General features: G+C 40.5%; 1 protein-coding gene across 2 annotated transcripts in view; it reads right to left on the bottom strand.

Moving 5' to 3' along the window:
* Positions 1–24727, bottom strand: part of maml3 (mastermind-like transcriptional coactivator 3) — a 141132-nt gene extending 116405 nt beyond the window's left edge. For both annotated transcript variants that reach the window (XM_061679345.1, XM_061679346.1), the window contains exon 1: positions 23622–24727. In XM_061679345.1, coding sequence (XP_061535329.1) covers positions 23622–23999 — 378 coding nt within the window. In that variant the 5' untranslated portion in view covers positions 24000–24727. The remainder of the gene's footprint in view (positions 1–23621) is intronic.
* Positions 24728–26850: the final 2123 nt, after the last annotated feature.

Here is a 26850-nt window from a genome sequence, read left to right as displayed (position 1 = left end):
AATGGTGGGCTTTCTCTTAATGATGCTGAAAGAATATCTAAACCGAGGCTTCTCAAACCAACGTTTTATTAAGAGGAGAAACTTGAAAAGGATCATCAGTGATCCCTCCTGCACCCAGTAAAAAACTATTTCAGTCAGAAGTCTGTTAGGCCAATTTTGAAAAGTTCTATAGTGAGGTTTTAGCTGCAAATTTACCAAAGCACAAAACACTAAACATACCATATTCGACCTAAATCTGTTCACACATTTCAAGACAGTACACTAGTAGAGGCGTACTAGACTATTTTTGCTGCACCCTGCAAGGAAATAAAAATTTGTGATGGCCAAGGGTAGGGGGTGTCCTGATCCGATCTTTGAGATCGGAAATTGGTCCAATGTCAGCAAAAAAACGAGTATCTGATCGGATCGGACTGGATCAATAATCTCCGATTATACCAGTGTTCTCCAAGCAGTCCATTTCATCCTCCATTCCATCATTTTTATCCAGCAGCGCCTGGACAGCAAGCAGAGCCCATATGATCACAACAACAGGTTGCTCAGGTGCTCTCATAGTAGCAAGGAGTAAGACTGAATGTTGTGTGCTTAAAGTAATTTATTCACTGTAAAACTAAACTCACCCAGCAAAAGAACTACACATACTGAATGTTCAAATACATCACAGCCTTTGTTTCTTTCTTCAACATTTTTGTCCACAAAAATCGCTAGCTCAAAGCTAATACACAATGAATGAAAAACACCATTCACGAGCTAACGGAAATTAACACTGAACTCGCTGGACTTATATCTCTCAAAATAATGAATATTGGTACACAAATGCTGTATAACCACATACAAAAGACAATATAACAATACTCTCGTGTATATAATTATCAAACTCCATGGAAATCTTTCTTATAATAACAATATTCGATCGTGACTTCTTCTACTTTCTTTGCGACTGCAATGTGTATCTCATTGGGTGTATCACACTGCCCCTGAGAGGCCAAGAAGTGCACAGCGATAGTCAATAGAAACCCCAGTTACATCTAGAAGTTCAAGTGTATTGCTGTACATGTGGAGAAAGCAAATGATTATCCCACCATATACTGACAGTAAAATAAAACTAAATTGAAATGTATTTCTTATTTTGCACTTTAAATGTATAATTTGTGTTTATTACTTATTGAGATTATTTTTCATGGTTTTATTTTTTTCTTTAATCTATTCAAATGAATAATATGCTTATGTTTAAGATAAGCAGTGGTTATGTTGCAATTTAAACCGCGTGATTGAAAAGTAACTCCCTATTTTTAAGTACTTGTAATTTATTTCTGAACTATAATTCTTACAAGAAATGAACATGAGAAGAAAATGTATTGCGTGGAGTTTTATTTAAAATACGATATGGGCGCCAGCATTAGCCACCGTTTTCTCAAGCCACCTGGGAACCGCATGTCACAAGGAACTCTTGTGGGATGGAAGACATAACTTCTCGTATTCGCCCTTCAAGTTCTTCCAAAGTCGTTGGTTTAGTAGAATAGACTTGCTCCTTTAATCATGGAACATACACAAAAAAAATGAGAAAAATATTACTACATATGAATGAAACAAGCATTTTTGGTGCAAAAGTGGCAAAAAAAGACTGAGAAAGTTGAGGAATGCTCATCAAACACCTGTTTGGAACATCCCACTGGCAAACAGGCTAATTGGGAACAGGTGGGTGCCATGATTGGGTATAAAAGGAGCTTCCCTGAATTGCTCAGTCATTCACAAGCAAAGATGGGTCGAGGTTCACCTCTTTGCGAACAAATGCGTGAGAAAATAGTCAAACAGTTTAAGGACAATGTTCCTCAACGTACAATTGCAAGGAATTTAGGGATTTCATCATCTACGGTCCACAACATCATCAAAAGGTTCAGAGAATCTGGAGAAATCACTGCATGTAACCGGCAAAGGCCGAAAACCAACATTGAATGCCCGTGACTTTCGATCCCTCAGGCGGCATTGCACCAAAAAACGATATCAATATGTAAAGGATATGACCACATGGGCTCAGGAACACTTCAGAAAACCAATGTCAGTAAATACATTTCGGCGCTACATCCGTAAGTGCAACTTGAAACTCTACTATGCAAAGCAAAAGCCATTTATGAACAACACCCAAAAACGAGGCCGGCTTCTCTGGGCCTGAGCTCATCTAAGATGCACTGATGAAAAGTGGAAGTGGTCTGTGGTCCGACGAGTCCACATTTCAAATTGTTTTTGGAAATTGTGGACGTCGTCTCCTCCCGGCCAAAGAGGAAAAGAACCATCCGGACCTGTTGTGGACGCAAAGTTCAAAAGCCAGCATCTGTGATGGTATCGGGCTGTGTTAGTGCCAATGGCATGGGTAACTTACACATCTGTGAAGGCACCATTAATGCTGAAAGGTGCATACAGGTTTTGGAGAAACATATGCTGCCATCCAAGCAACGTCTTTTTCATGGACACCGCTACTTATTTCAGCAAGACGATGCCAAACCGCTTTCTGCACGTGTTACAACAGCGTTGTTCTGCATGTGAATTTCTATAGATTGACAGCTCTGCAGTCATAGCCATAAATGCAATTTTACTAATGATTGGCATAGTTTTACAATTAATAACTTGCGGGTTTGATTTATTTTTATATTTTAATTAATGTGAAGCGATTTGTGCTCTATGTTTTTTTTGTATGAAAAGTGGTTATAAACTCATTTTGAACAATAATCCCTTTCAGTTTTTCGGTTTTCGGTCCCTTTCAAGAATTTTCATTTCGGTGCATCACTAAAAAAAAACATACTCCGGGTTAACATTCAGACCATTTTGTCATTCCAATTGAAATCATTCTGACTGAAGATCTCTGGTCAACTGTTTACATGTGACCTGACCTATTCCGATCTGGTGTTTAAATGGGCCTCTACATTTAATCAGAACAGCTGTTTTGCAGACGTGTGACATGCGCAGATCAAGGTGATTTATCAAGACTGAGGTCAGTCATCTATTTAGCAGTAGGGCTGCCACAATTAGTCTATTAGTCTCAATGATCAAAATTGTCGACAATTAATTAATTAATTGCAATTCACGGACGTCGTTGTTTATTTTTATTTTTAAGCCTCCCATTGTGTGAGGCGCTGCCTCTTGTCTGCCTGTAATGTGACGTACATGTGCAGTAGTGGTTATCCGGGGTCTTTTGTGATGATGCACATGCACAGTAGTGGTCTTCCGGGTCAGCCTTGCCGTACCGGGAAAAACTATGATGACCTGAGTAAGCAACAGCGCTTGGAGGGTTAAGCATTTAAGCCCAAATACTGAAGAGGAATGCGATGCAAAACCTGCGAGACCTAACATGCCTTTCATGGCAGCATGACAGTGATACATGAGCATCTAAAAAGGAAGTACGTTGTGTCAGATTCTGACAAAGAGGGAGGGTCATTTTGGTAAGATGTTACCTTGGCTGGTTAGCTGCTAATATTAACGCCAACGGCTGTTAGCAAATTGCTTAACGCTGCAAATGTTAACATGAGTTTAAGACTAACGATCTCAATTTCTTTAGTGGTAGTACACAAGTTATGCATTTGATATAATCTTATAACCACATACAGTGGAACCTTGATCGAACGAACTAACAGAGGGTCATCCGATAAAGCCGAATGTCCGTTACATTGAAGAACTTTTTTTTAAGGCCATACGCACCCATATTACTGTACAGTACAAAATTGTTGTTTTGTAGGTTGTTTTTTTTGTGCTTGGTCATGGTGACATTGTTGACGTACAGTACTCATCACAGGCGAGTCGCTTTCATGAGCCACAAGAAATGGGTGTGCTTCCTAGTTCCAAAACTGCTGCCAAAGGCTTGACAAAAAATGTCACTGTACCAAAAATAGTATGTTCCAGACTCCAGAGACTTGTGTTTTGTATTTCTCAGCGTTAGCACTGCTGCCATGCCGCTCTCTATCTGCGCTGCGCTCTATGCACAATAGACAATAAATATAACAATCATGACATGGCCGCCACGTCAATGCCCCATATTCAACATGGCCGCCACATAGGCACGGGAAGCACATCTTTTGGAATTGGATCTAGTCGTATTACAGATACTGTGACCCAGAACTATGCCAGTCCCATTCTCTGCCTGCATTGCGCCACAGTGCCAGTAAACAACAGCGGCCAATTCTGGAACGAACAGACTTTGTCAACGGCAGTTAAAGTGACAACTGGAAACTATATTTTTGGACACATTGTTCAGTCACGACGGTCCGTTTTAGCCAATATCTGTTAAAATCGTGGTCCCTTTTATTGAGGTTGCTGCTCTCTCTCAATATATTATGTTTCAGCCTGCCACGATAGCAAATTTTTTAGGACAATATATTTTCCCAAAAACTATCACGATAAACAACGGTATTGTTTTTTTATGTATGCCACTGATATAATGATTTGGAGAAAAATAATTCAAGTAAATCCTTATTAAGAACAACTAATTTTCAATTCTAAAGAACATTAAACATTGGGATTGTAATGTAGAACAACAAATAAAATATCTTAGATATATATAAAAAATATATAAGTAAATCAGACTCAGGGTCTATTCGCAAAAACTGCACTTAAACAAATATTAAACATTTGGCACTTAGGTGTGAATGTGTGCGCGAATGGTTGTTTCTTTCTATGTGCCCGGCGATTGGCTGGGCACATAGAATGTGCCCGGCGATTGACCAGTTCAGGACGTACCCTGCCTCTCGCCCGAAGATTGCTGGGATAGGCTCCAGCACACCTGCAACCCTAGTGAGGATAAGCAGTAAGTACTTTAATTATTTACTTCTGGTGCATTTGTCTGGTAATGTAATATAGCAAGGGTCACAATTACTGTGTGTTTCTTTAATTACAAAATAATAGATTCAGTAATACAACTAGAAATCTCCAAATAAAGGGTGTCCAGTAACTGTATAACAGCTTATCCGTAAACCCAACAATGGGAAAGGAGGAAAGAAAGTGAGTGGTATTTTGAGAGGGGCAGCTGGTGTGTTTCCTTGGTTGTGATCGTTCTTAGTGCTATTTTGGGGCACACTCAGGAAGTGATGTAGAAACAGGCTGCTGATGGAGAATGCACAGGCAAACACAACTCAACCAAAACAAGTGTGACTGCATCTCTCAGAGTGCCCACTGGGTGGATTGCAAACAAATGAGGCAAAATTTATGAAAATGACAAACCACAATGACACTTCTCTATGACAAAATAGAGATGAGAGAGAGAGCGAGAGAGAGAGAGTGTGAGAGAATGCAGGTGTTTCTCTAATCCTCAATAGTATACACTGATGGAAAGTGACTAGAGAGTTAACCCAGGATAGAAAAAAAACTAGTACAACCCAAATTCCAATGAAGTTGGGACGTTGTGTTAAACATAAATAAAAACAGAATACAATGATTTGCAAATCATGTTCAACCTATATTTAATTGACTACACTACAAAGACAAGATATTTAATGGTCAAACTGATTAACTTTATTGTTTTTAGCAAATAATCATTAACTTGGAATTTTATGGCTGCAACACGTTCCAAAAAAGCTGGGACAGGGTCATGTTTACCACCGTGTTACATCACTTTTTCTGTTAACAACATTCAATAAACGTTTCGGAACTGAGGACACTAATTGTTGAAGCTTTGTAGGTGGGATTCTTTCCTATCCTTGCTTGATGTACAGCTTCAGCTGTTCAGCATTCCCGGCCGGGTCTCCGTTGTCGTATTTTACGCTTCATAATGCGCCACACATTTTCAATGGGAGACAGGTCTGGACTGCAGGCAGGCCAGTCTAGTACCCGCATTCTTTTACTACGAAGCCACGCTGTTGTAACACATGCAGAATGTGGTTTGGCATCGTCTTGCTTAAATAAGCAGGGGCGTCGATGAAAAAGACGTTGCTTGGATGCCAGCATATGTTTCTCCAAAACATGTGTGTACCTTTCAGCATTAATGGTGCCTTCACAGATGTGTAAGTTACCCATGCCATTGCCACTAACACAGCCCCATACCATCACAGATGCTGGCTTTTGAACTTTGCGTCCATAACAATCCGGATGGTTCTTTTCCTCTTTGGCCCGGAAGACACGACGTCCACAATTTCCAAAAACAATTTGAAATGTGGACTCGTCGGACAAGAGAACACTTTTCCACTTTTCATCAGTCCATCTTAGATGAGCTCGGCCAGAGAAGCCAGCGGCGTTTCTGGTTGTTGTTGATAAAGGGCTTTTGCTTTGCATAGTAGAGTTTCAAGTTGCACTTACAGATGTAGAGCCAAACTGTATTTACTGACATTGGTTTTCTGAAGTGTTCCTGAGCCCATGTGGTGACATCCTTTACACAATGATGTCAGTTTTTGATGCTGTGCCGCCTGAGGGATCGACGGTCACGGGCATTCAATGTTGGTTTTCGGCCTTGCCGCTTACGTGCAGTGATTTCTCCAGATTCTCTGAACCTTTTGATAATATTAGGGACCGTAGATGATGAAATCCCTAAACTCCTTGCAATTGTACATTGAGGAACATGGTCCTTAAACTGTTCGACTATTTTCTCACGCACTTGTTCACAAAGAGGTGAACCTCGCCCCATCTTTGCTTGTGAATGACTGAGCAAGTCAGGGACGCTCCTATTCTATCCAATCATGGCACCCACCTGTTCCCAATTAGCCTGTTCACCTGTGGGATGTTCCAAACAGGTGCTTGATGAGCATTCCTCAACTTTCTCACTCTTTTTTCCCACCTGTCCCAACTTTTTTGGAATGTGTTGCAGCCATAAAATTCTAAGTTAATGATTATTTGCTAAAAACAATCAAGTTTATCAGTTTGAACGTTAAATATCTTGTCTTTGTAGTGTATTCAATTAAACAGCGATTAAAACAATTAAAATCCTTTTTTCATAGTATGACATTTCCGAGCTACGCTTGAATGCACCATATGCCATGGCTCACACACGAACAATCAAACTGATCAAATGTTGGACGAAAAAGCCATATAAGTTACATGTTAATATGGACAATGTATTACAAATTAATAGGTCATGTTAACGTTAGGAGGACCGGAAAGATGGTGGTCTACTCCACTCCAGTCCAGACCTTCCAATTCAAAAGGTAGCATTTTGATACACTATGTGTCATAAAGTCAAATCGGCGCCCTGATGAAAGACTTTTTTTGTTGTTGTACCTACAGTATACGAGCTTGCTTGGTAGCTATTTGAATGAAAATATTATTTGAAGGGACAAACAAACAAACACATAAATAAATAAATAAATAACCATGTATTAGACAATCACATTAGGTTGTAAGCACTGACTTTTCATTTGAAAATCCCCGTCAATATAGTGAAGTGTCAAGCACGGGTACGTCTCATTTGTTCTATTTGACTATTGGTCAGTCGTGCACAGTCACAAAATGCATAGAACTCGACAGTTGCTATTTACTCCCGACATTTTTTTCATTGCGATCAATGGATGGATAATTGTGCAGCCCGAACATTTATCTATAATAAAGCTCTGAAATTATGAAAAATTATATTCTCCCTCGAGCTGCAGGACTATGTGGGCGTGTCTGCTTTAGGTGCTGAAGACAGACTAACTAATTGTTGCAAACATAACAAAAGCATTGGTTACAGGCACATATCTAAGCTTCTGAACGTTCCAGTGACTTTTTGGAGCCATAATACGTAAGTGGAAAGCCAATCATACCACCACATATTTGCCTGACTTTAATCCAATCAAAAATCTATGGAAAGCACACGGAACCTTCAAGATTTGAAGACTGCTTGTGTGGAGGAATGGGCCAAAATCACACAACCGCAATGCATGCGATTAGTTTCTCCATACAGGAGGCGTCTTGAAGCCGTCATTGCAAACAAAGGCTTTTGTACAAAGTATTAAATAAATACCAGTTGGCGTGTTCAATACCTTTTCCCTGTGTCATTTCACATTATTACACACAACGTAATTTCTGATTTTATTTGTTCTACATTCTTTGTATGTATGGATTACTTGGGTTGTTCCCAACATCTGGTGAAATTTTCATGTCAATAGCACCTTTGGAAATATATTTAATGAGAAAAAATGGTGACGTGTTAAATACTTATTTCAGCCCCTGTATATAGTAGGGGAGGGCTGACTCATGTTATTCCCTGGTGACATCAGTGCAAACCAATTTTAGCCCCGCCCCAAAGAAAATCTGGCTAATTGAGATGGTGAATAAGAGTTTTCAGCTATACTGTATCTCAACAATAGAGTACTACATTTTTCTGTCTTTCCACATTTTTTAAGCATTTACCTTCAAACATACTTATTGTATTTAGAAACTAAACACAAAAACAACTTTTGTGCGACTTCAATTACGGATAATCGTAAATTTTCCCCAAAATCAGCCAGGGAAATTTAGTCAAAAGCTCATCCCTATTTCTGAGTGGATTTATTGGCAGGATATGAGCTTGTCTCCATCAGAGAGGCAATACGTAAATAACTAAAGGCTTTCGTGTCAGTCATAATTTGAGGACATAATGCAAAAACCTTTACAAACTGCTAAAAAAAACAATGTGTGCCCAAGTAAACTACACACTTTCAAGGGAATACAGTCTCTGTTTCTATTCCCATAATATACATCCCATAATCTCCCTCACTGGAAGAAGTTGACAGATCAAACTTCAACAAACAATTATGTACAAATCTCACTGTGGCGAAAGGGGGCAGTATTTAAAGATTGTCTTCTTTCAGTCAGATTTTGACTTGTAGTGTAATTTGGGTCTGCAGTACCCAACAGCAGAAAAGGCTGCTTGCTGTTTTAACACACAGATCGTCTCACAGACCACCCCTGTGTTCTCACTCGATGCGCTTCACTGTATTGCACTCTGCAGTATTATCAGATAATGCGTTTTCTTTCCCTCTCACTGCAGCCACTGTGGCACAATTATCTTGCTACTGCTCTAATGGCTATTGATGTAGCTGAGGGCCTCATACACACACACACACGCACGCACACACACACACACACACACTTGCAGATACAAACATTCATAAAAAATTCATGACGCCGGCTCAATAGGCAGGTGTGTGTGTGTGTGTATGTGTGTGTGCGTATGTGTGTGAGTGCACTTGTGCGTGCGTGCATGCTGGGGCGGTCAGCACTAGACCGTACAACAAATGTCATTAATCAAAGGAGAGAAGAGGCAGATGCTATCTCTTAGCATATCACTCAGCATTAAAACAACATTATACAACGTATATGCAGCATTAAAAAGGAGACTCCCTATATACTCTCAAAAGTTGTGTGTGAATGTTGTGTGTATATTAGTATCATATACTAGAGCCTTAGCCCATGTACAGCTTTTGTGTCTGTGTCCATGCTGCTGGAGTCTATGTGGTAGGTAATTCCCTCTTAGCAAAGGATTTCTCGTTGCAATGAACCTGCGCTGAGAAAGCTTTAGAGTGCTAAGCCTCCTGGCTGAGACTGAACCTGGGATCAACCAAGACAAGAAGCAAGAGATGGAGGGAGGGATGAAGGAGAGAAGAGTGAAAGAGAATCATGGGTGTGTCTGAGTGATCGGGCAGATTACAAAAAAGGAAATCAAAGGTCAAATGGAATGAAACGATGATGAGAACACAGAAGCTGAAGCAAAAGGTAAAGAAGGAGAATTCTGGGAGAAATACAAAGGGTTTGAAGAATGGGGGGGGTAGGAGAGGTGATGATCCAGACTATGTATGTACATAATAGATTACTTGATCATGTAATATTCTGTCAATTGTGTGGTTTTGATTGTTGATTTAAAAAATACGACAGCAGTACTTGACTGAAACCTGTAGAAGTGCTGTTGATTCAGTCTCTTTTTTTGTAGTATAAAGAAGAACAACTTCACATTAGTTGTGGCAAGTTGAGATCCACACAGATCTCTGCTAAAGCACGACTCCTCAAGGCAACATTACAGCACTCAATGTGACACTGGCAATGGAACAAGCATAACATTCCAAATGATTCTCCCAAAAAAAGTATTGTAAAATAGAATCCAAAACCAAGGACATAAAAAGTCATATTTGTGAGGGTTTTTTTGTTTTTAATGTACGAATTTAAAGACATTTTATATATTTTTTTTTTGTTCCTCATGAAGATCAATGCAAAAGCATCTGAAGTAAATAAAGTCAATTTGAATGTGCTTGTTATTTATTTGGCAATTCCTTTCGACACTAAAGGGCATATTCAGTGTGTCTGTGTTGTTAAAAGTTACACATTGGTTGCAGCTGGTGATGTTCCGTCCCTGATAATACCAGGGAAGATAGCATGTTCGCGGGTAGACTTCAACTCCGTATCCCACCTTGGTACCTTTACACACAGAACAGTGAGCCCATTAAAAAAGTGCCCTAAAAATGGTGTCTTAAAAGTTGTCATTGTCCAGTTACTTCTGGAACTATCTGTATTAAATGAACTCTTACCTCAAGAAACAAAATATTATACGTGACTAAATACGTGCAAGTTTGTAATGCATTCCCATGGATTAAGTTTAGCCATGGACATGACTGGCTTTGCAGAGTGAAGCTGTGCCATTCTGATCTGTGTTTTTCTATCGCCATTCTAGATGTGCAGAGTCACGCTCCTCTGAAATATCGACCATCTCTGAAATATGCTGTGCTGCAGCTTCCTGTAAGCAGGTTGCAATGATGTATTTCTTGGAGCAACCAACCTGTGACAAACTCAACTTCACTCTCAATACAACAGTGTGTCTTAACACTGAACTTAAAGCAGTGCTGCAGACCAAAAGAAAAGACAGAAAAAGACTAATAAATCTCGGTGTTTTGCCCTAAGCACCTCTGCAGCTTCTGAATCAAGCTCAGTGTTTTCAAGCGGTTTGTATGTTCTAATACAGCCATTCCCACATTTATCCATTTAGTGCACAGCTACAGTTTCCAGCATACTTGTCACATACAGTATACATGAAGAAGGTTTGTCACAAGGCGTTCTACACAAGCAGTGTACATGCATCCTGCCTCCTGTACTGGTATGCAGCATTTTCAGTTTTTGCATGTCGTGTCAACAGTGATTGTTGTGCAAAACTTGTCAAAAACACAAAGCGAAACCATCGTTGTTAATTAGTTGTTTTCATTTAAAGGTGGTGTTTGTTTTCAAACTGCAAGCAAAATTTGAAAGTAGCCTCACTTCACTCCTCTCTCATCCTCGCGTCTCTGACCAAAGCCGGGACCCTCATAAATGCATGCATTGTACGAACGTGAACAGTAAACAAGCCAATCTCAGCCATTGCTAGTGTTTTTTTATTGTATTTTTTGGAATGTACATTATATTAAAAACATGAGCGAGGTGATAAACGTACCTGATGACCCAATAAGGACGGTGACGGTGGCTGGCTGGACAGCGACGAACACCACCCTTAAATATGTTTATCCTTGTTTTGTCTCAAGAGCTGTCCACTTCCTTCTTTTGAACTTTGTACATAGTATTTTTAACTACTGAAACCAATTCTATAATGTGGATGACTCAGTCACACGATGTATATTGTCAAAGATGTAAGAGGCTTATTCATACACTGAAGACATTTCATCAAGACAAATTAAGGTTTCAGTGTCTTGATCAAAAATACTTCAACAGTGTGGACAGAAAACTGTAAATTCAACCAGTAATGTTACAAATGTTGGACCACTTTTCCACTTGACCCACCAATTGGTGCTCTTCAATTATCAATTTAAATTTAAATTAAAGTGAAGGTGACATTGAGTAAAAGCCCTTTTCCACTGCTTGAGTATTAGACACGGCAAGGGATGATTATTGAGGATAGCAGAAATAATCGATAATTGGATGCATTGCAATGCAGATGTAAACAATACCGAGCAGTTGAATTTGATTATTCAAGTATTGAATAACTTGTGGAATGTAAGAAGGTGCTACATGGAAGTGCAACACCAAATTGTGAATGCAAAGAGATTTCCACTCCAAAACAGTCGGCTGCTGCTGCACATCTAAAACAGCCAAAACAATGATGAACAAAATAACTGTCACTGTATGTTGACAATGTTACTCATTGTATTTTTCCGCTCATTTGTAGGATGTGACAAGTATAGAAATCATCATCTCACTATCAATATTTCTTCCTCAAGTGCACATACACAGACACACATGTGGTAACCTTAGCATTCATGATAACAACCTAATCCATATTATCCCATTATCATATTCTTGTGTGTGTGTTTGAGTGGATGAAGAATGACAGGAACAAAGACCTCGCCTCTATCCGGTATCAATAATGGAAAAATGGAAACTGCTAAAAGTAACTGCGAGCACAAAAAAGAATGGATTAATACGGATAAATGGATTAATAATAATATATTTGGATTAGGGTTGTACAGTACACTCTACCTGTACTGTAGTAGAAAAGTATTGCGATACCTCGCAGTCAAAAATAAAAAATAAAAATTTTTTTTTTAGTACTGGTACTTTGAGAGTGACTGTGACAGAGTTGACTGCAGGAAGCAGTCTGTGCATCTGCAGCCACGGCTGTCTCTGTAGTGGGCAGGGCCTTCCTCACTCCCCAAAGCATGTGTTTGGAGGGAGAGGGAGAGGGAGAGAGAGAGAGAGAGAGAGAGAGAGAGAGATGGCCACAAGCTCCCACTGCCCTGCGGACAGTCTGCAGCACGTGAAGAAAAAACAGGCACAGAAATACACATGCTTAACTCAACCGACAGTCAGGGCAAGCCGAAAGATACCCTGAAGTCTGGCTGCAAAGCTTGCTATAAGGTGACACACTCCAGGCGCGGGAACGTCTCCAATAAGCACAAACACCTCACTGAACTGCAATGTCAAATATATAAAGTATTCAAAGAGTGACAGGTTAGCAAATGTGACACATTTAAACAAATTACCTCCAAATATAATTTGAATATATTATAATAATAAAAATAGTGGCACGGTGAACGACTGGTTAGTGCATCCGCCTCACAGTTCTGACGACCCGGGTTTAAATCCAGCCTCACCTGTGTGGAGTTTGCATGTTCTGCCCGTGCCTGTGTGGGTTTTCTCCGGGTACTGCAGTTTCATCCTACATCCCAAAAACATGCACGGTAGGTTACTTGAAGACTCTAAATTGCCTGTAGGTGTGAATGTGAGCGCGAATGGTTGTTTGTTTATATGTGGCCTGCGATTGGCTGGCGACTGGTTCGGGGTGTACCCTGCCTCTCGCCCGAAGATAGCTGGGATAGGCTCCAGCACGCCCGCGACCCTAGTGAGGATAAGTGGTATGGAAAATGTATGTATGTATTAGACTTTGCACCGATCTGATCAGCTTGATCGGTATCGGCCAATAATTAGCATTTTATGCAGATCAGCTTGAATGTCATAATTCGCTGATGTGATCAATGACGTCATTGATCGGCTCTGCAAAATACATTTACTGTGCATCACCATCGTGTACAGTATATTTGAATCCAAAAGCTAGTTTATTTTTAGCCTTATCAGAAACAGAATCATCTTTATTTGCCAAGTATGTCCAAAAAACACACAAGGAATTTGAATTTGTCTCCGCTCTAGTACGACAACAGACAGTCAATTGGTCTTTCACGATTGCACTATGTCAGACTACTGCAATGAAATATTGTAAGATGGGATGCGATACCACCGCATCCCATCTTTTACGATCACTGGGCTTTATCTTGTCAACTCAAACGCCACCGTATACACTTGTTACCATGGCGACGACAAAAACAATTGATCGCACAGAGTGCATTACAAGAAGAAAATGGGGAAAAACACGTGTGTAGTCATCGGTGCTCGGGAGAGGACTTTCATTCGAGGATTGCTTGAGGTATGGTCACGTACTTTTAATACGATACGGCTCGCAAGCAGGCAACAAAAAATAATGTACCCTAACAAGCTAGTGCTAGCACTAACAGTTGTATGTAAACATGCCGGCGTTCTGTCGAATCATACGCTAAGGTTTTGGTGTGTGTAAAGTAATTTAATTACCGTAATTTCTCGTGTATAATGCACAGCCATGTAAAATACACCTCCCCAAAGTTGACCTCAAAATTCTGGAAAACCCTTCTTCCAACCCCAATTCCAATGAAGTTGGGACATTGTGTTAAACAAATAAAAACAGAATACAATGATTTGCAAATCATGTTCAACCTATATGTAATTGAATACACTACAAAGACAAGATATTTAATCTTCAAACTGATAAACTTTATTGTTTTTAGCAAATAATCATTAACTTAGAACACGTTACAAAAAAGCTGGGACAGGGTCATGTTTACCACTGTGTTACATCACCTTTTATTTTTCTTTTTTTTTTACCCTGTCAAGTAGGAAGCAAATTTGTCCAGAATGTCAGAGTAACAAAACACCTGAACTATATGCACAATTAATCGAATTTTAATCTTGATCACGAGTTTGGTTGCCACTATTAAATTAAACTGATCATTAGCGACTTTTACATTTAAAATGCGGGCTCTTCCAGTAGTCAGTCATCCACCTTGGGGGAACACATGATTAAGGCTTCATTAAGCTGCCTAAAAAAAAAAAGTGAGTGCACCCTGCCTGCAGCGGACGCCCTAAAGTCACTTGGTGGACTGATAAGAGTGAATCATGCCGAGAGAAGAAAGTACAGCAAAGATTGGAAATGGGGAGCATCATGTTGAGGAGTTAGTGTCTTGAAAAGGGATCGACATCCGTTTTCTGGACATGTTTTTCGATTCAGGGCAAGTGATGTTCAACAAGAAGTCATATGTAAAGAGTGCAGTCTAGAGTCATGCAAGGTAACACAACTGTTCAACCATCTGGAGAGAAAAAAAAAGTGGCAGAAAAATGGTCGAAACACAGGACAACAAATACATGATCCCCTCTCTGAATTACTTCTCCAAAGTGGCATTACTTACACTGAATAAAAAATGCCATGAGTAAAGGAGGAACTGTAGAGTTCTATGCATCCACGACTGACCTATGGTCAAGCAGAAAAATGGACCTGTAACCGTCCTTGACAATTCACTATATTGACGGGGAGTTTCAAATGAAAAGTCGCTGCTTGAAGCTTTATGTGCCCTGTGTGCCTTTTATGTATAAACTGTATTTGGTTCCATTGAGTTGCACTCTGTGATTTGGTAAATCTGAAATTCTTGGGTAATTTATTTTTATCATCTATCATTTATTCTTATTCAGTTTTATTTTGCACTGAAAACTGCTTGCATATTGTTTGTTGAAAAGCACTGTATAAAGTAGATGTTTTCCCTAACATGAGGAATATTTTTTTTCCCTAACATGAGGAATAATTAATAATTTTGATTATAATATTGATCAAAATAATCGTAATTGTCACTTTGATCATAATTGTGCAGTCTTATACGGAACAAACATACACGGTCTATCACATGAACAAGGATTTATACAGGCCCTTAATGGTGTACATAAACAAAGGGTACAACGCACACACACAAATAGCATTGCTATTTCATATTACTGTAGTGACACATTTGTTTTTCATGGATTACATTCAATTAACACAACGTAATGAGGTGTTGCTCCAACACTCTCAAAGAAGGGATAACTGTAAAGGCCTGCACTGTGTGTGTGTTCCTGTAGAACATGTGAACAAGCGTGGGAGGAGGGAATGTGGTTTGCAGCCACCCCAGATTAAAAACAACCACTGTGTGTGCAGAGGAACTGAGGGGCAAGGGTGAGAGGACGCTAATGAAGACATAAGAGTGGTAAAAAGTTATACAAAAAGGGCACCACACTAAAAAAAGCAAAGACAAATAGATGAACAGTACAACTCTCAAAGAAAAAAGTAGGGAGCAGTGAAATAGTGTGTAGTCCAAACCACATGCAGTGATGTCACGGGTGTAAATTGACGTGCATGCTTGTGCATACTGTTGAGTGTCAGCTCAGTAGTTTAAATATAGCACTCGGGCAACAGTCCCAGCTGACATTAACTATGCTCTTGCCACCAAGATCATCGATACTACATTAGTGCTTTACTAAAGCTGAACCCAGAGAAGTGGTGAACACAGGGGAAAGAGGGAGGAGAGGAAGGGAGGGAGGGAAGGAGGAAGGCCTCACTCAGATTCATGAAAACTCAGCCGCCCACACTCTGGCCTAGGCTGCTAGGAGTTGAGCTACGAGACAACGCTACGAGAGAGAAAGTGTGTGTGTGTGTGTGTGTGTGTGTGTGTGTGTGTGTGTGTGAGAGAGATAGAAAGACATTCCTTTGCGAGGTGGACGCCAAGGATCGAATACAACCAAAAACAGGTTGTCCTAGGTCACAATGTTTTTGGGACTAACGCGCCCCACACAGTGCACATCATCCTCACAGCTGTATTCTGGCTGGCGAGTAGGTAATCAGATCTGACTGCATGTTATGTCGAACAAAGGTACATGTTACGATTGTGCTTCTAAAAAAAACACTGTGGCCTGTTGGTTGAGAAACATGTTCAAAAGGGATAGGTCACTTTTAATCTTTGTGAATGCTTTAAAGGGGACATATTTTGCCAAACCAACTTTTTCTAGTATTTTGGATGAATATATTGTCTCAATGGTACCTCAGTAAACATGTGAAATGTAAATTAAAATCGTCCACACATTCCTGAGTCCCAGACATCAGAGCGCCCTCTGCCAAGAGACCTGAAATCAGGTCATGCGAATGTCTCGGACTTATCTACGTCACTAGCGAAGGTCTCTGCCTATCTCTCCGCTCCCGAGCCAGCGCTGTCAACATAACAAACACATGTACGCTCACAAGTGGGTCTTCTACACAGCGGCAACCAATCAAAGGAAAGGGGGAGGTCTTAGCCAAATATGGACAAAGCGGATACTAAAACTGGGTCAAACAGAAGTAGCTGTCAGAGGGACCTTTTCTGGGCAATCGTATGACAAAACCAATGTGTTATTTTATTTTTTTTAAATGAAATTGACACTTTAATAATAAGTCCATGTTAGCGAGTCATTCTATGGAGGTCTAAATAGCCAAAATACAGGACCTTTAATTCGGATCACAATAAGGGAGTTGAGCACAAACCAGTCTGGTTATAAAACACTATTGAAAGTTGACTATTACTAGGAAACATGTTAGCTGTTAAGTCGTTGGCTAAAGCAATGAAGCATATGATAAATAAGACATCACATCCCATAGGGGTAATCCAGCCAAAGCTTTCTGGTCTTAAACACTGTTGGAAAATGAAAAACAAAATATTTTTTAAATGTATTGCCTTTCTATAGAAACCAAAATATCACTTTATTGTGAAGATAGATAGATAGATAGATAGATAGATAGATAGATAGATAGATAGATAGATAGATAGATAGATAGATAGATAGATAGATAGATAGATAGATAGATAGATAGATAGATAGATAGATAGATAGATAGATAGATAGATAGATAGATAGATAGATAGATAGATAGATAGATAGATAGATAGATAGATAGATAGATAGATAGATAGATAGATAGATAGATTAAGATTAAGTCATGGCTTCCTGCAAATATATCAGTTTATGTTCAACTAAAGAAGCCCAGATTTGACACCAAATACATTTGTGACTAAATTGAGACAAGATCATTATTTCAGTATTTATATCCTTTATATTTTTGTTTGGTGGTGTACCGTGAGGTTTTTCTAATGTAAAATAGGTACCTTGGCTCAACAAAGGTTGTAAAACACTGATATAATTGTTACTCTCCTAAATAAAAGCTCAAGTTTATAAATAAGTCTTTAAGTCAATAAGTCAATTGGGGTAGAGGAGTGATAATTATATGTATTACTATTATCTACCTGAAGATATTCAAACATCAATAGCTCATGCACAAAGTTCACTCAATAAATGTCATCTTTTCATTCATGTGACATGGACACTATTATGTTTTTCACTCTAAACACCACCAGAATGCATTTAAATTGAAACAAACAAGATGAGCTTTAACTGCAGACTCACAACTTTAATATGAGGGTATTTACAGTACATACAAATCAGGTAAATGGTGTAGGAATTATAAGTTTGTGACCGTTCATATCTACCTGACATCCCATTCAGCACTACAAATGGGTATCATTACTGCGTTACCCAGAATTCAACATGAAAGACAAAAGACGTGATAGGGTGTGTTCGGAAATATCTACAGAGCGCCCTCTGCTACACTCCGGACTGTACGAAAAACTCGGAGTGCTGTTGTAATTTACACCCTAAGAGTAGAGTGAAGGCATCAGATTGAATTTCCCAACACACCGTATGGTGTTGTCTCCACACTTCCATATCTCTATTGCCTCCTTTATCCATCATGGACTGGGAAAATTGGAAGGTCATTACTTCAGAAACCAATAAATACAAACAATGGATAAAGGAGGCAATAGAGATATGGAAGTGTGGAGACAATACCACTAACAGGGACGAGGGACATCATTCTTTAACGGCAACGGGGCGGGGAGGGTAGAGTAGGAAGAGCTCTGACGAAGGCTGTAGTGACAAATGAAATTGTCAAAAAGGTAAGATTTTCTCTTTACTGGAAAGAAATTGTTTCTCTGAAAAAACGAAATCTAATGTAATCTAATCTTGAACACGTATAGTGTCAAAGTCAGAATTTTGGTATTGTGACAACGTGAATGCTGAATGATATTTTCACGGTTAATCAAAATTGAATGAGAGTAGGTCTTAAAGATCAATGACTTTTTTGCGAGAACTTCATTCATTCCTGTATTTATTCAGTAGTTTCCACCTTTACTAGAACTTTCCTGCCACAACAAATTTACGGTCATAAACTTTAAATGTGCTGCGTCAAGGACACAAAATTGAATTTGACCATTTTACTTTTCATCTCTTTAGGACTTGATGTGTGATTCTTTTACCGCTTATCCTCACTAGGGTCGCGGGCCTCTGGAGCCTATCCCAGCTATCTTCGGGCGGGAGGCGGGGTACACCCTGAACCAGTTGCCAGCCAATCGCAGGGGATATATAAACAAACTACCATTCACACTCACATTCACACCTACGGGCAATTTAGAGTCTTCAGTCAACCTACCACGCATGTTTCGGGGATGTGGGAGGAAACCGGAGTGCCCGGAGAAAACCCACCCAGACACGGGGAGAACATGCAAACTCCACACAGGCGGGGCCGGGATTCGAACCCCGGTCCCCAGGACTGTGAGGCAGATGTGCTAACCAGTCGTTCACCGTGCCGGCGATTTTGTTTCCATAATAACAAAATTGTTACAAATTGCAGCTAAATCCTGTTTGTTGTGGTGCCCTACGATAATATAATAGCGCATGCTACATGAGCTCTTTCGGCCATTTCTCATTCACCTACTAAACCAATGCCTTACACATTACCAGAGACACAAAAGTAAGTTTCAGGAAAAAACACTTGTATACAATGGATTTATACTCATACTAATAATAAAAGATACAGAGCTCAGTGGCAGAAACCTGGCCTTAAGTTTCTCAAATATTTCCTGATCAGATCATCCATTTTCCATACCACTTATCCTCACTGGAGTCACTAGCATGCTGGAGCCTATCCCAGCTATCTTCGGGAGAGAGACGGGGTACACCCTGAACTGGTCGCTAGCCAATCACAGGGCACATATAAACAAACAACAATTCGCACTCACATTCACACCTACGGGCAATTTAGAGTCTTCAATCAACAGACCATGCATGTTTTGGGGATGGAGAAGGAAACCAGAGTACCCGGGGAAAACGCATACAACAGCCACTGGGAGAACATGCAAACTCCACACAGGCGAGGCCATATTTCAACCCGACCATTTAAAACTAATTATTCTTGGAAACACAAACGGAATTTATGTTTTAAGTTTTCACCCAGAATTGTCAGTATCCCTGAGAAGGTTAGGGAACCCACAGGTGCTGCTTATGCTGAATCATTAAATGTGAATATTCCCACTGTGCAACTGTAAGGGACTCAAGCACACTTTTTTTTCCATAATTAGACGTTTTCCCCTGCCTTGATATGCGGGTGTCTGAGAACCATGAAAATGTGCACTGAACTCTTGGATCGACAACGCAATACAACATTATTGCACATACAAAATGGAATTAAAAAAAATAATAATAAAATAAAAAAATTTAAAAATTCAAAGTTTAAGGTAAATGTATTTTTTACAGCAGCATCCATTTTCTATTCCGCTTTTCCTCACTAGGGTCGCGGGCGTGCAGGAGCATATCCTTGCTATCTTCGGGCGAGAGGTGGGGTACACCCTGAACTGGTCGCCAGCCAATCGCAGGGCACATACAGTATAAACAAGCAACCATTCGCACTCACATTCACACCGACGGGCAATTTAGAGTCTTCAATCAACCTACCTGTAGATGGCTACAGTTCAATTGAGGTGTTGTGTCACTTTCTAAAACAGATAAATAACTGGATGACCGAAAATGTTCTACAATTAAACCACAGCAAAACAGATAATTGTTTTTGGCACTAAAGAAAAGAGGATTGCGGTTAGTAAATACCTGGAGTCACTCTCTTTAAAAACCACAGACCAAGTCCGAAACCTTGGTGTTCTCATAGATTCCAACCTGACTTTCAACAGTCATATCAAATCAATTACTAAAACTGCCTTCTACCATCTGAAGAAAATATCCAGAGTGAAGGCTTGCATGTGTCAAGCAGACCAGGAGAAACTAATCTATGCTTTTATATCAAGTAGACTTGACTATTGTAATGGTCTTCTGACTGGACTCTCCCAAAAGAGCATTAAACAGCTGCAGCTCATTCAGAATGCTGCAGCTCAGGTTCTGACCAGAAAAAAGAGGTAATAGCATATTAGTCCAATTCTAAAGTCTTTACACTGGCTTCCAGTCATCTTTAGAATATATTTTAAAGTTCTGCTACTGCCCTATAAATCACTAAACGGTTTAGGTCCTGAATACAAGAAATAAATGCTAATGGGATATAAACCCACTAGGGCTCTGAGATCAACAGACTCAGGTCAAATAGTGGGGCACAGAGTCCAAAGCAAACATGGTGAAGCAGCATTTAGCTATTATGCTGCACACAAATGGAATAAGTTTCCAACAGAAATGATGTCAGCACCCCGGTGTGCATGTTTTTAAGTACAGGTTAAAAACTCTTCATTTTCCCCATGCTTTTTAGAGCATTTCTACTTTTAAATTATATTTCTTGCACTGTACGTTGTTTTAATTGTATTTTTTCCCCCTGTTTTAAATGTTTATAAGCTTTTTTTTTTAATGCTTTAAATCGTGTATAGCACATTGAGTTACCTTGTGTGTGAAATGCACTATACAAATACATTTGCTTTGCTTTACCATGCATGTTTTGGGGATGTGGGAGGCAACTGGAGTACCCGGAGAAAACCCACGCAGGTACAGGGAGAACATGCAAACTCCACACTGGCAGGACCGGGATTTGAACCCTGGTCCTCAAAACTGTGAGGCAGATGTGCTAACCAGTCGTCCACCGTCCCACTTGGTTCTCATAAAAATTTTAATATAATGTATGTCGTTCAATTGAATGGAGACATTATTTAAACCATAAATTCACATCATAAACTGGAAAATAAAGTGCCATCACTCAATTATTACTGTTTAACATGATCTATTAACAGCTACTTTTATTTATTCATCTTACCTTTATTTTACCAAGTAAAAGTCTAGTTGAGACACAACATCTATTTTGCAATGGTGACCTGACCAAGAAGGCAGGCTATCAACAGCTACATCACAAATTAATATACTGTGTTTGCTCTACCCTAGATTTGAACCTATTATGCATGAAACACACCTTCTCCACACATTGTATTTTGAAGAACAGACTGTAACATAACCGTGTGGGCATTTGTGTTTGCATGTGTGTACACAATGGGTTTGGCTGGAGCAACAGCAAGCTTTGCTTTCCTAGAATGCCTGCTTCTGCTGTGACTACATACAGCCACCTAGCTGCAGCTCTGCTCTTCAGAGCAATGAAATAGAAAAAGGATAGGACATGCTTCTCTCATTTCCCTTCCTCTTCTTAACGATTCACGATTTGCCACTCCAAAGCACACGGTTGTTGAATACACTGTTTCCATTTGAAGTGTCATTGTTTGTAACAGAGCAGCTCCTCCATTCTCAGAGCTTTTGTAGCCAGCCATCTACCAACAGACATTTAGTTAAAGGTCCACAAGAGCTGCTGGAAGGTCCTGCATTGCACTCAAGTAATACATCCGACAGTTCGAGCTAGGCTCCTTAACAACAACTGGTTCAGAAATTAAAGACACTCTTCTTTTGCATCTCAAAAGGAGAGGACCTGGGCTCATTGCAGCAACAAAAGGAAAGACACTGTTGACATTCCAGACATGAGTCCTTTGGTCTTTTCTCAGGAAACCTGAGCCTGCCCACAGGAGATACAGTGCAAACAGGGATTCTACACTGTTAGTCTGTGTCTGTTCTATCCCTCTTTATGTCCACATGCAATTACACATGTTCTCGTGTGATTTTTTTTTTTTTTTTTTTTACTAATCAAAACGACTGTGACAATCACAAAGTACACAAGTATAATAGTAATGACCATATTCATCCACTGCCCCCAACCAGAAATCAGAGTCGCCATTCAATCGGCTCCCAAAAGATTCAATTGCTCTTGCTAGCTATTATTTGTTCTGTCAAAGGATTATTGAAAATATTGTTACTACTCTGGCAACAATCTCAAGTCTGCTTAGTCCTTAATGAACAGGTGCCTGAGCATTACATCACTGACGGTTAATAGTGACATTGTCAGACAACGGTGCTTATTTTAATTTCACTACAGTTAAATATGATGTAGTGTTTGGAGAAAAACTAACCATTCTGGAACATCTTTATATAATATGGGCATCGAATCACACACACATTTTCTTGGCATTATAAGCTGCTTACAGAACTTCATACCGTATCTCATACCGTAGAAGTGGCATTTACCTCTAAGCCAAGTGTGTGTGTGTGTGTGTGCGTGTGCGTGTGCGTGTGTGTGTTTATTTCTGCAGTCATCAATATTGTAAAGTACCAGTATCAATAATTGTTTTTCTTACTACCATTCAATTAGTACTTGTTGAATCACAAAGTGCCGTTTAAATACTTAATCATAACAATATACTGTAATATTCCATGTAAACACACTGGGACTGGGGAGACTGGCTGCTGATTTAGAAAGCATGTCACAAATCTGTAGCCTAAACTGTCATTGCTGAGCGTAGGGAAGCAATTATTACAACACTGATGCCTACTTGCAGAATAACACACACTTAACCCAAGAAAGAAGAAGTGGCTTGGCTGTGCAAAAAGTTAGTTGAGGGCTCATAGTAAAACACTTGGTAGTGACTTTAAAACGTCCTGAACAAGACAAAGATTCCGCTGTTAAATATTAATGATAAAGCATTCTGTTACCCTAGCAAACAAAAGCACTTAGTTGGGAGTTCTTGTATAAGCGAGGCGAACAACTACTGCTGCTGAGTGACCGCTTTGTCAACTCTTACAACTGTGAGCGAACAAGTTAGTCCTGTAGTAGTCATGCAGCGCTTAAGGTGCTTGTTTGTGCTCCATGGATGTTGAGTGTACGGTCTACGGAAGTGTGTGAGTGAGAGGGGTGTCTTTGGCTGTCACGGGGAGCGCGTCCTTACCGCTATAAGCGTGTTAGTTCTCTGTTCCGTGGAAGAGGCCGAGTCCGGGTCCGGCTGTTTGATCTGCGGCTGCTTACTGCCGCCGCTCCCGCTCGCCGACTTCTTGGCCCTTTGCTCCAGAGTCCGTTGATACAGACTGACCGTCTCCCTGCGCTCGATCTCCAGCTGCTCGGCGTGTGCTTGCTGGTACCTGTTCTCGCAGTTGACGTGGTGTCTCCGGCAGCCCTCTATCCGCTGCCTCAGCCTTTCCACCACCGTGCTGTGCTTAGGTATGCCCGCGGCCCCGGCAGGCACCGCGTTCCCGGCGCCCGGGTTCATGCTGCTGTTGATGCACATACTGCCGTTGGGTCCGGCAGCGGGGGAGGCGAAGTCCCCCATCACTGGGCCGAGTGGCTGCTATTTTGAAGGAACTTTTCTCCAACGTCCAGCTTGCCTTCACTAGCTCCCGCCGCCCCCGCCACTACCTACCGTCCACCCCCTCTCTGTCCTCCGTAGCGAACGGTCCCAAGCAGCCGGCCAGCTGAGGCTGCAGCCCGGAGGTCGGACCGGCAACAGCCTCTGAAGTGAGCGACAACCGGGAGCTTTAAAGGGCAACGAGCCTTGCAGTCGTACGGCGGAGAGCTCGCGAGTGACCTCGTCTTCGTCCCTCCTCAACACAGTTCCAAAACAAACAGCTCCCGAGAACACAAATAAGAGCTAACATGAGCGGCTTTGACAATGAAGCGTCTCTCCGCTACAAACAACAACTCCACCGGAAAGCCAACAATACGACCGCGGTGTGAACACAAGGCACCCAGCGGTCAAACAGACACCAACGGTCCCGCCGAGCAGCAACAGTCCACTCGCCGCTTTACGGTGTTGTCCTTAGAGAAAAAGTTTTGATGCTTGAACCGAACGGGTTCCGGAGTTTCCAAGTGAACTTGCATGTCATATGGTTATTGGTTTGAAAGGAATCCCGGTAAGGATGTCGCTTAGTTCTGCTGGGAGGCATCAAGAGTCCAGACGGCGCAAAACGTGAATATGGGAAGCAGTGGCGGAAGTGTGTAGTCACTGGCTGACGCCTGCCACCATCACAATAATCAAGTCAGCCTCAACACCATGCCAGCGGAGTGATATCAGGACAGGAGTTGAGTAAAACCAGCTCGAGGCTGTGAGAAGCCCGCCGAAGGACACCCGGAAAACCAGGCGCGGATCCACTGGAGGATCCCTGAGAGAACTTGCGGTATAGTTCCGCCACGACAACCTGTATCAAAGCATGTGCAATACAAAATCACTATAAAATACATTACATTATAAAGTCTACCTTCGCAGAGATCATACGCCACTTGAGTAACATTGTCAGAGTTTTATTAATTGTGGATAGGCTTATTATGAGGCCTATTTACAATGCTGTAGAACAGTTACATGTCTATTTAAGGTGGCTACTTAAGATATTTGGCTCATTCCAGAATTGGAGGAGAATTTAGTGATCCAACATTTTTGATAAACAGACCATCCATTAATCATCCATCCATCCATTTTCTGAGCCGCTTCTCCTCACTAGGGTCGCGGGCGTGCTGAAGCCTATCCCAGTTGTCATCGGGCAGGAGGCGGGGTACACCCTGAACTGGTTGTCCATTAATCATATTTTTTAAAAAAATTGTAAATAAACCATCATATAATTTAATTCATCCAGCTCAACCATCAGCAGTGCACTTTTTGTATCTATAGATATTTTACTTGTCATATCATATATTTTGCTGTGTTTGGCGCAACCCTGGTACAAATACATGGGCACCTGAAAAATATATTTTAAAACTAAAACTAATTAATCCTTTACAATCAAATCAAGAATGTTAAATCTTATTTTAACACTATTTTAATTTGAGTCCTGTATCACTCTAATTATACTAACAAGGTTCCAAGTAACAGGGTTATGTTGGAGGTTTTGCTCACGAGTACATGCTATCTTTGTAAACTGGTATGCTAACTGGTCAAGAAAAAACATGGCTATATAAAGAGAAAAGAAAAACTGATATTATTATGTCTTTAATATGAGTAACAGGGTTTAGTTGGTTTAGGTGACACACTCCATTAGGGCTGACAACATTGAAAAATACAAGACTGGACTTACGATACTATACACAAACAACCATTCACACTCACATTTTATGGACAATTTAGAGTCTTTAAGGTCTACCTACCCATGATCACAGCAATTGACAATACAAGGTGTCTCAGAAAAGTTAAGGACTTGTGTCACAAAGGATATATTTCAAACCCAAACTACAAACTACAAAGTTTTCCTCTCAGTGTGGGGCAGAAGATCAAACCAGCACGTTTACAAACAGATTCTGCTGCCTTTGCTTCGTTCACTGCGCGAGAAGAGACGAGAGTAAAGGAACAACAACTAGTAGCTGCTTCACCACGACAATGCACCTGCACACAATGAAGCAACTTCAAAGTAACATTGGATGCATTAATTTTATGCATGTTACTCATGTTACTTTAAACTTGTCTTACCTGGTGAAGAACAGTAGGCCTATGTCTTTATCTGGGGACACAAAACAATGAATGCCGAACCTTTGCTTCAATGTCAGGTTCTCAACTTGCTCTCTCAGGTGGCAAATTTCCTCTCAGAGAGTTGTTTTCGTCTAGTGCCAGGTTGACAATAGCTGGTACAGGATCCACGGCATAGTCATGGTCCATGAAGAAATTTTGCTGTACGTGTCTGTGCTGTCTTTTTTCTTTTCCTCATGAGGCGGTCTTGGTCTTGTCTCCCAAACACCCGTTCGAAGCTGGCTCTTGTATGTCCTCTTTTTTTTTTTTTTTTTTTTTTTAATGCCAGCTACACAGGGTGTGAAGTGTTATGCTAAAAAACTTGTCCATGAAGATGGCAATGATCCATTGAGATCAAATGTCTTCATCTGTGAAAAATGTAAAAAAAACTAAACAAAACCAAGATCACTGTTGTACTGAAGCCTGACACCAAGGCCAAAGCAATGCTTGGCAGTAGTGCCTCTTGTTCAATGAAACTTGAACTTTTTATTTTTCTTCCGGGAGCATAGCGTGAACTAGCAGATAGCGTTTTCGAAAATCTGAATGCTAAAGAGACAATGACAGCTAGAAATAGCTGGCATGGCTGGGATTTTAGACAGGCACAGACACAGAGAGGGAGGGGCAAGAGAAAAAAAGCCATTTTAGGGTGTGTCCAAAAACCTTTTGGTATTTTAAATAATCACTTTAACTG

The sequence above is a fragment of the Phycodurus eques genome, chromosome 6 (assembly GCF_024500275.1).
Source record: "Phycodurus eques isolate BA_2022a chromosome 6, UOR_Pequ_1.1, whole genome shotgun sequence".
Lineage (NCBI taxonomy): Eukaryota > Metazoa > Chordata > Actinopteri > Syngnathiformes > Syngnathidae > Phycodurus > Phycodurus eques.
Note: the sequence above shows the minus strand (reverse complement) of the source record. Positions and strands in the feature narration are given on the sequence as shown.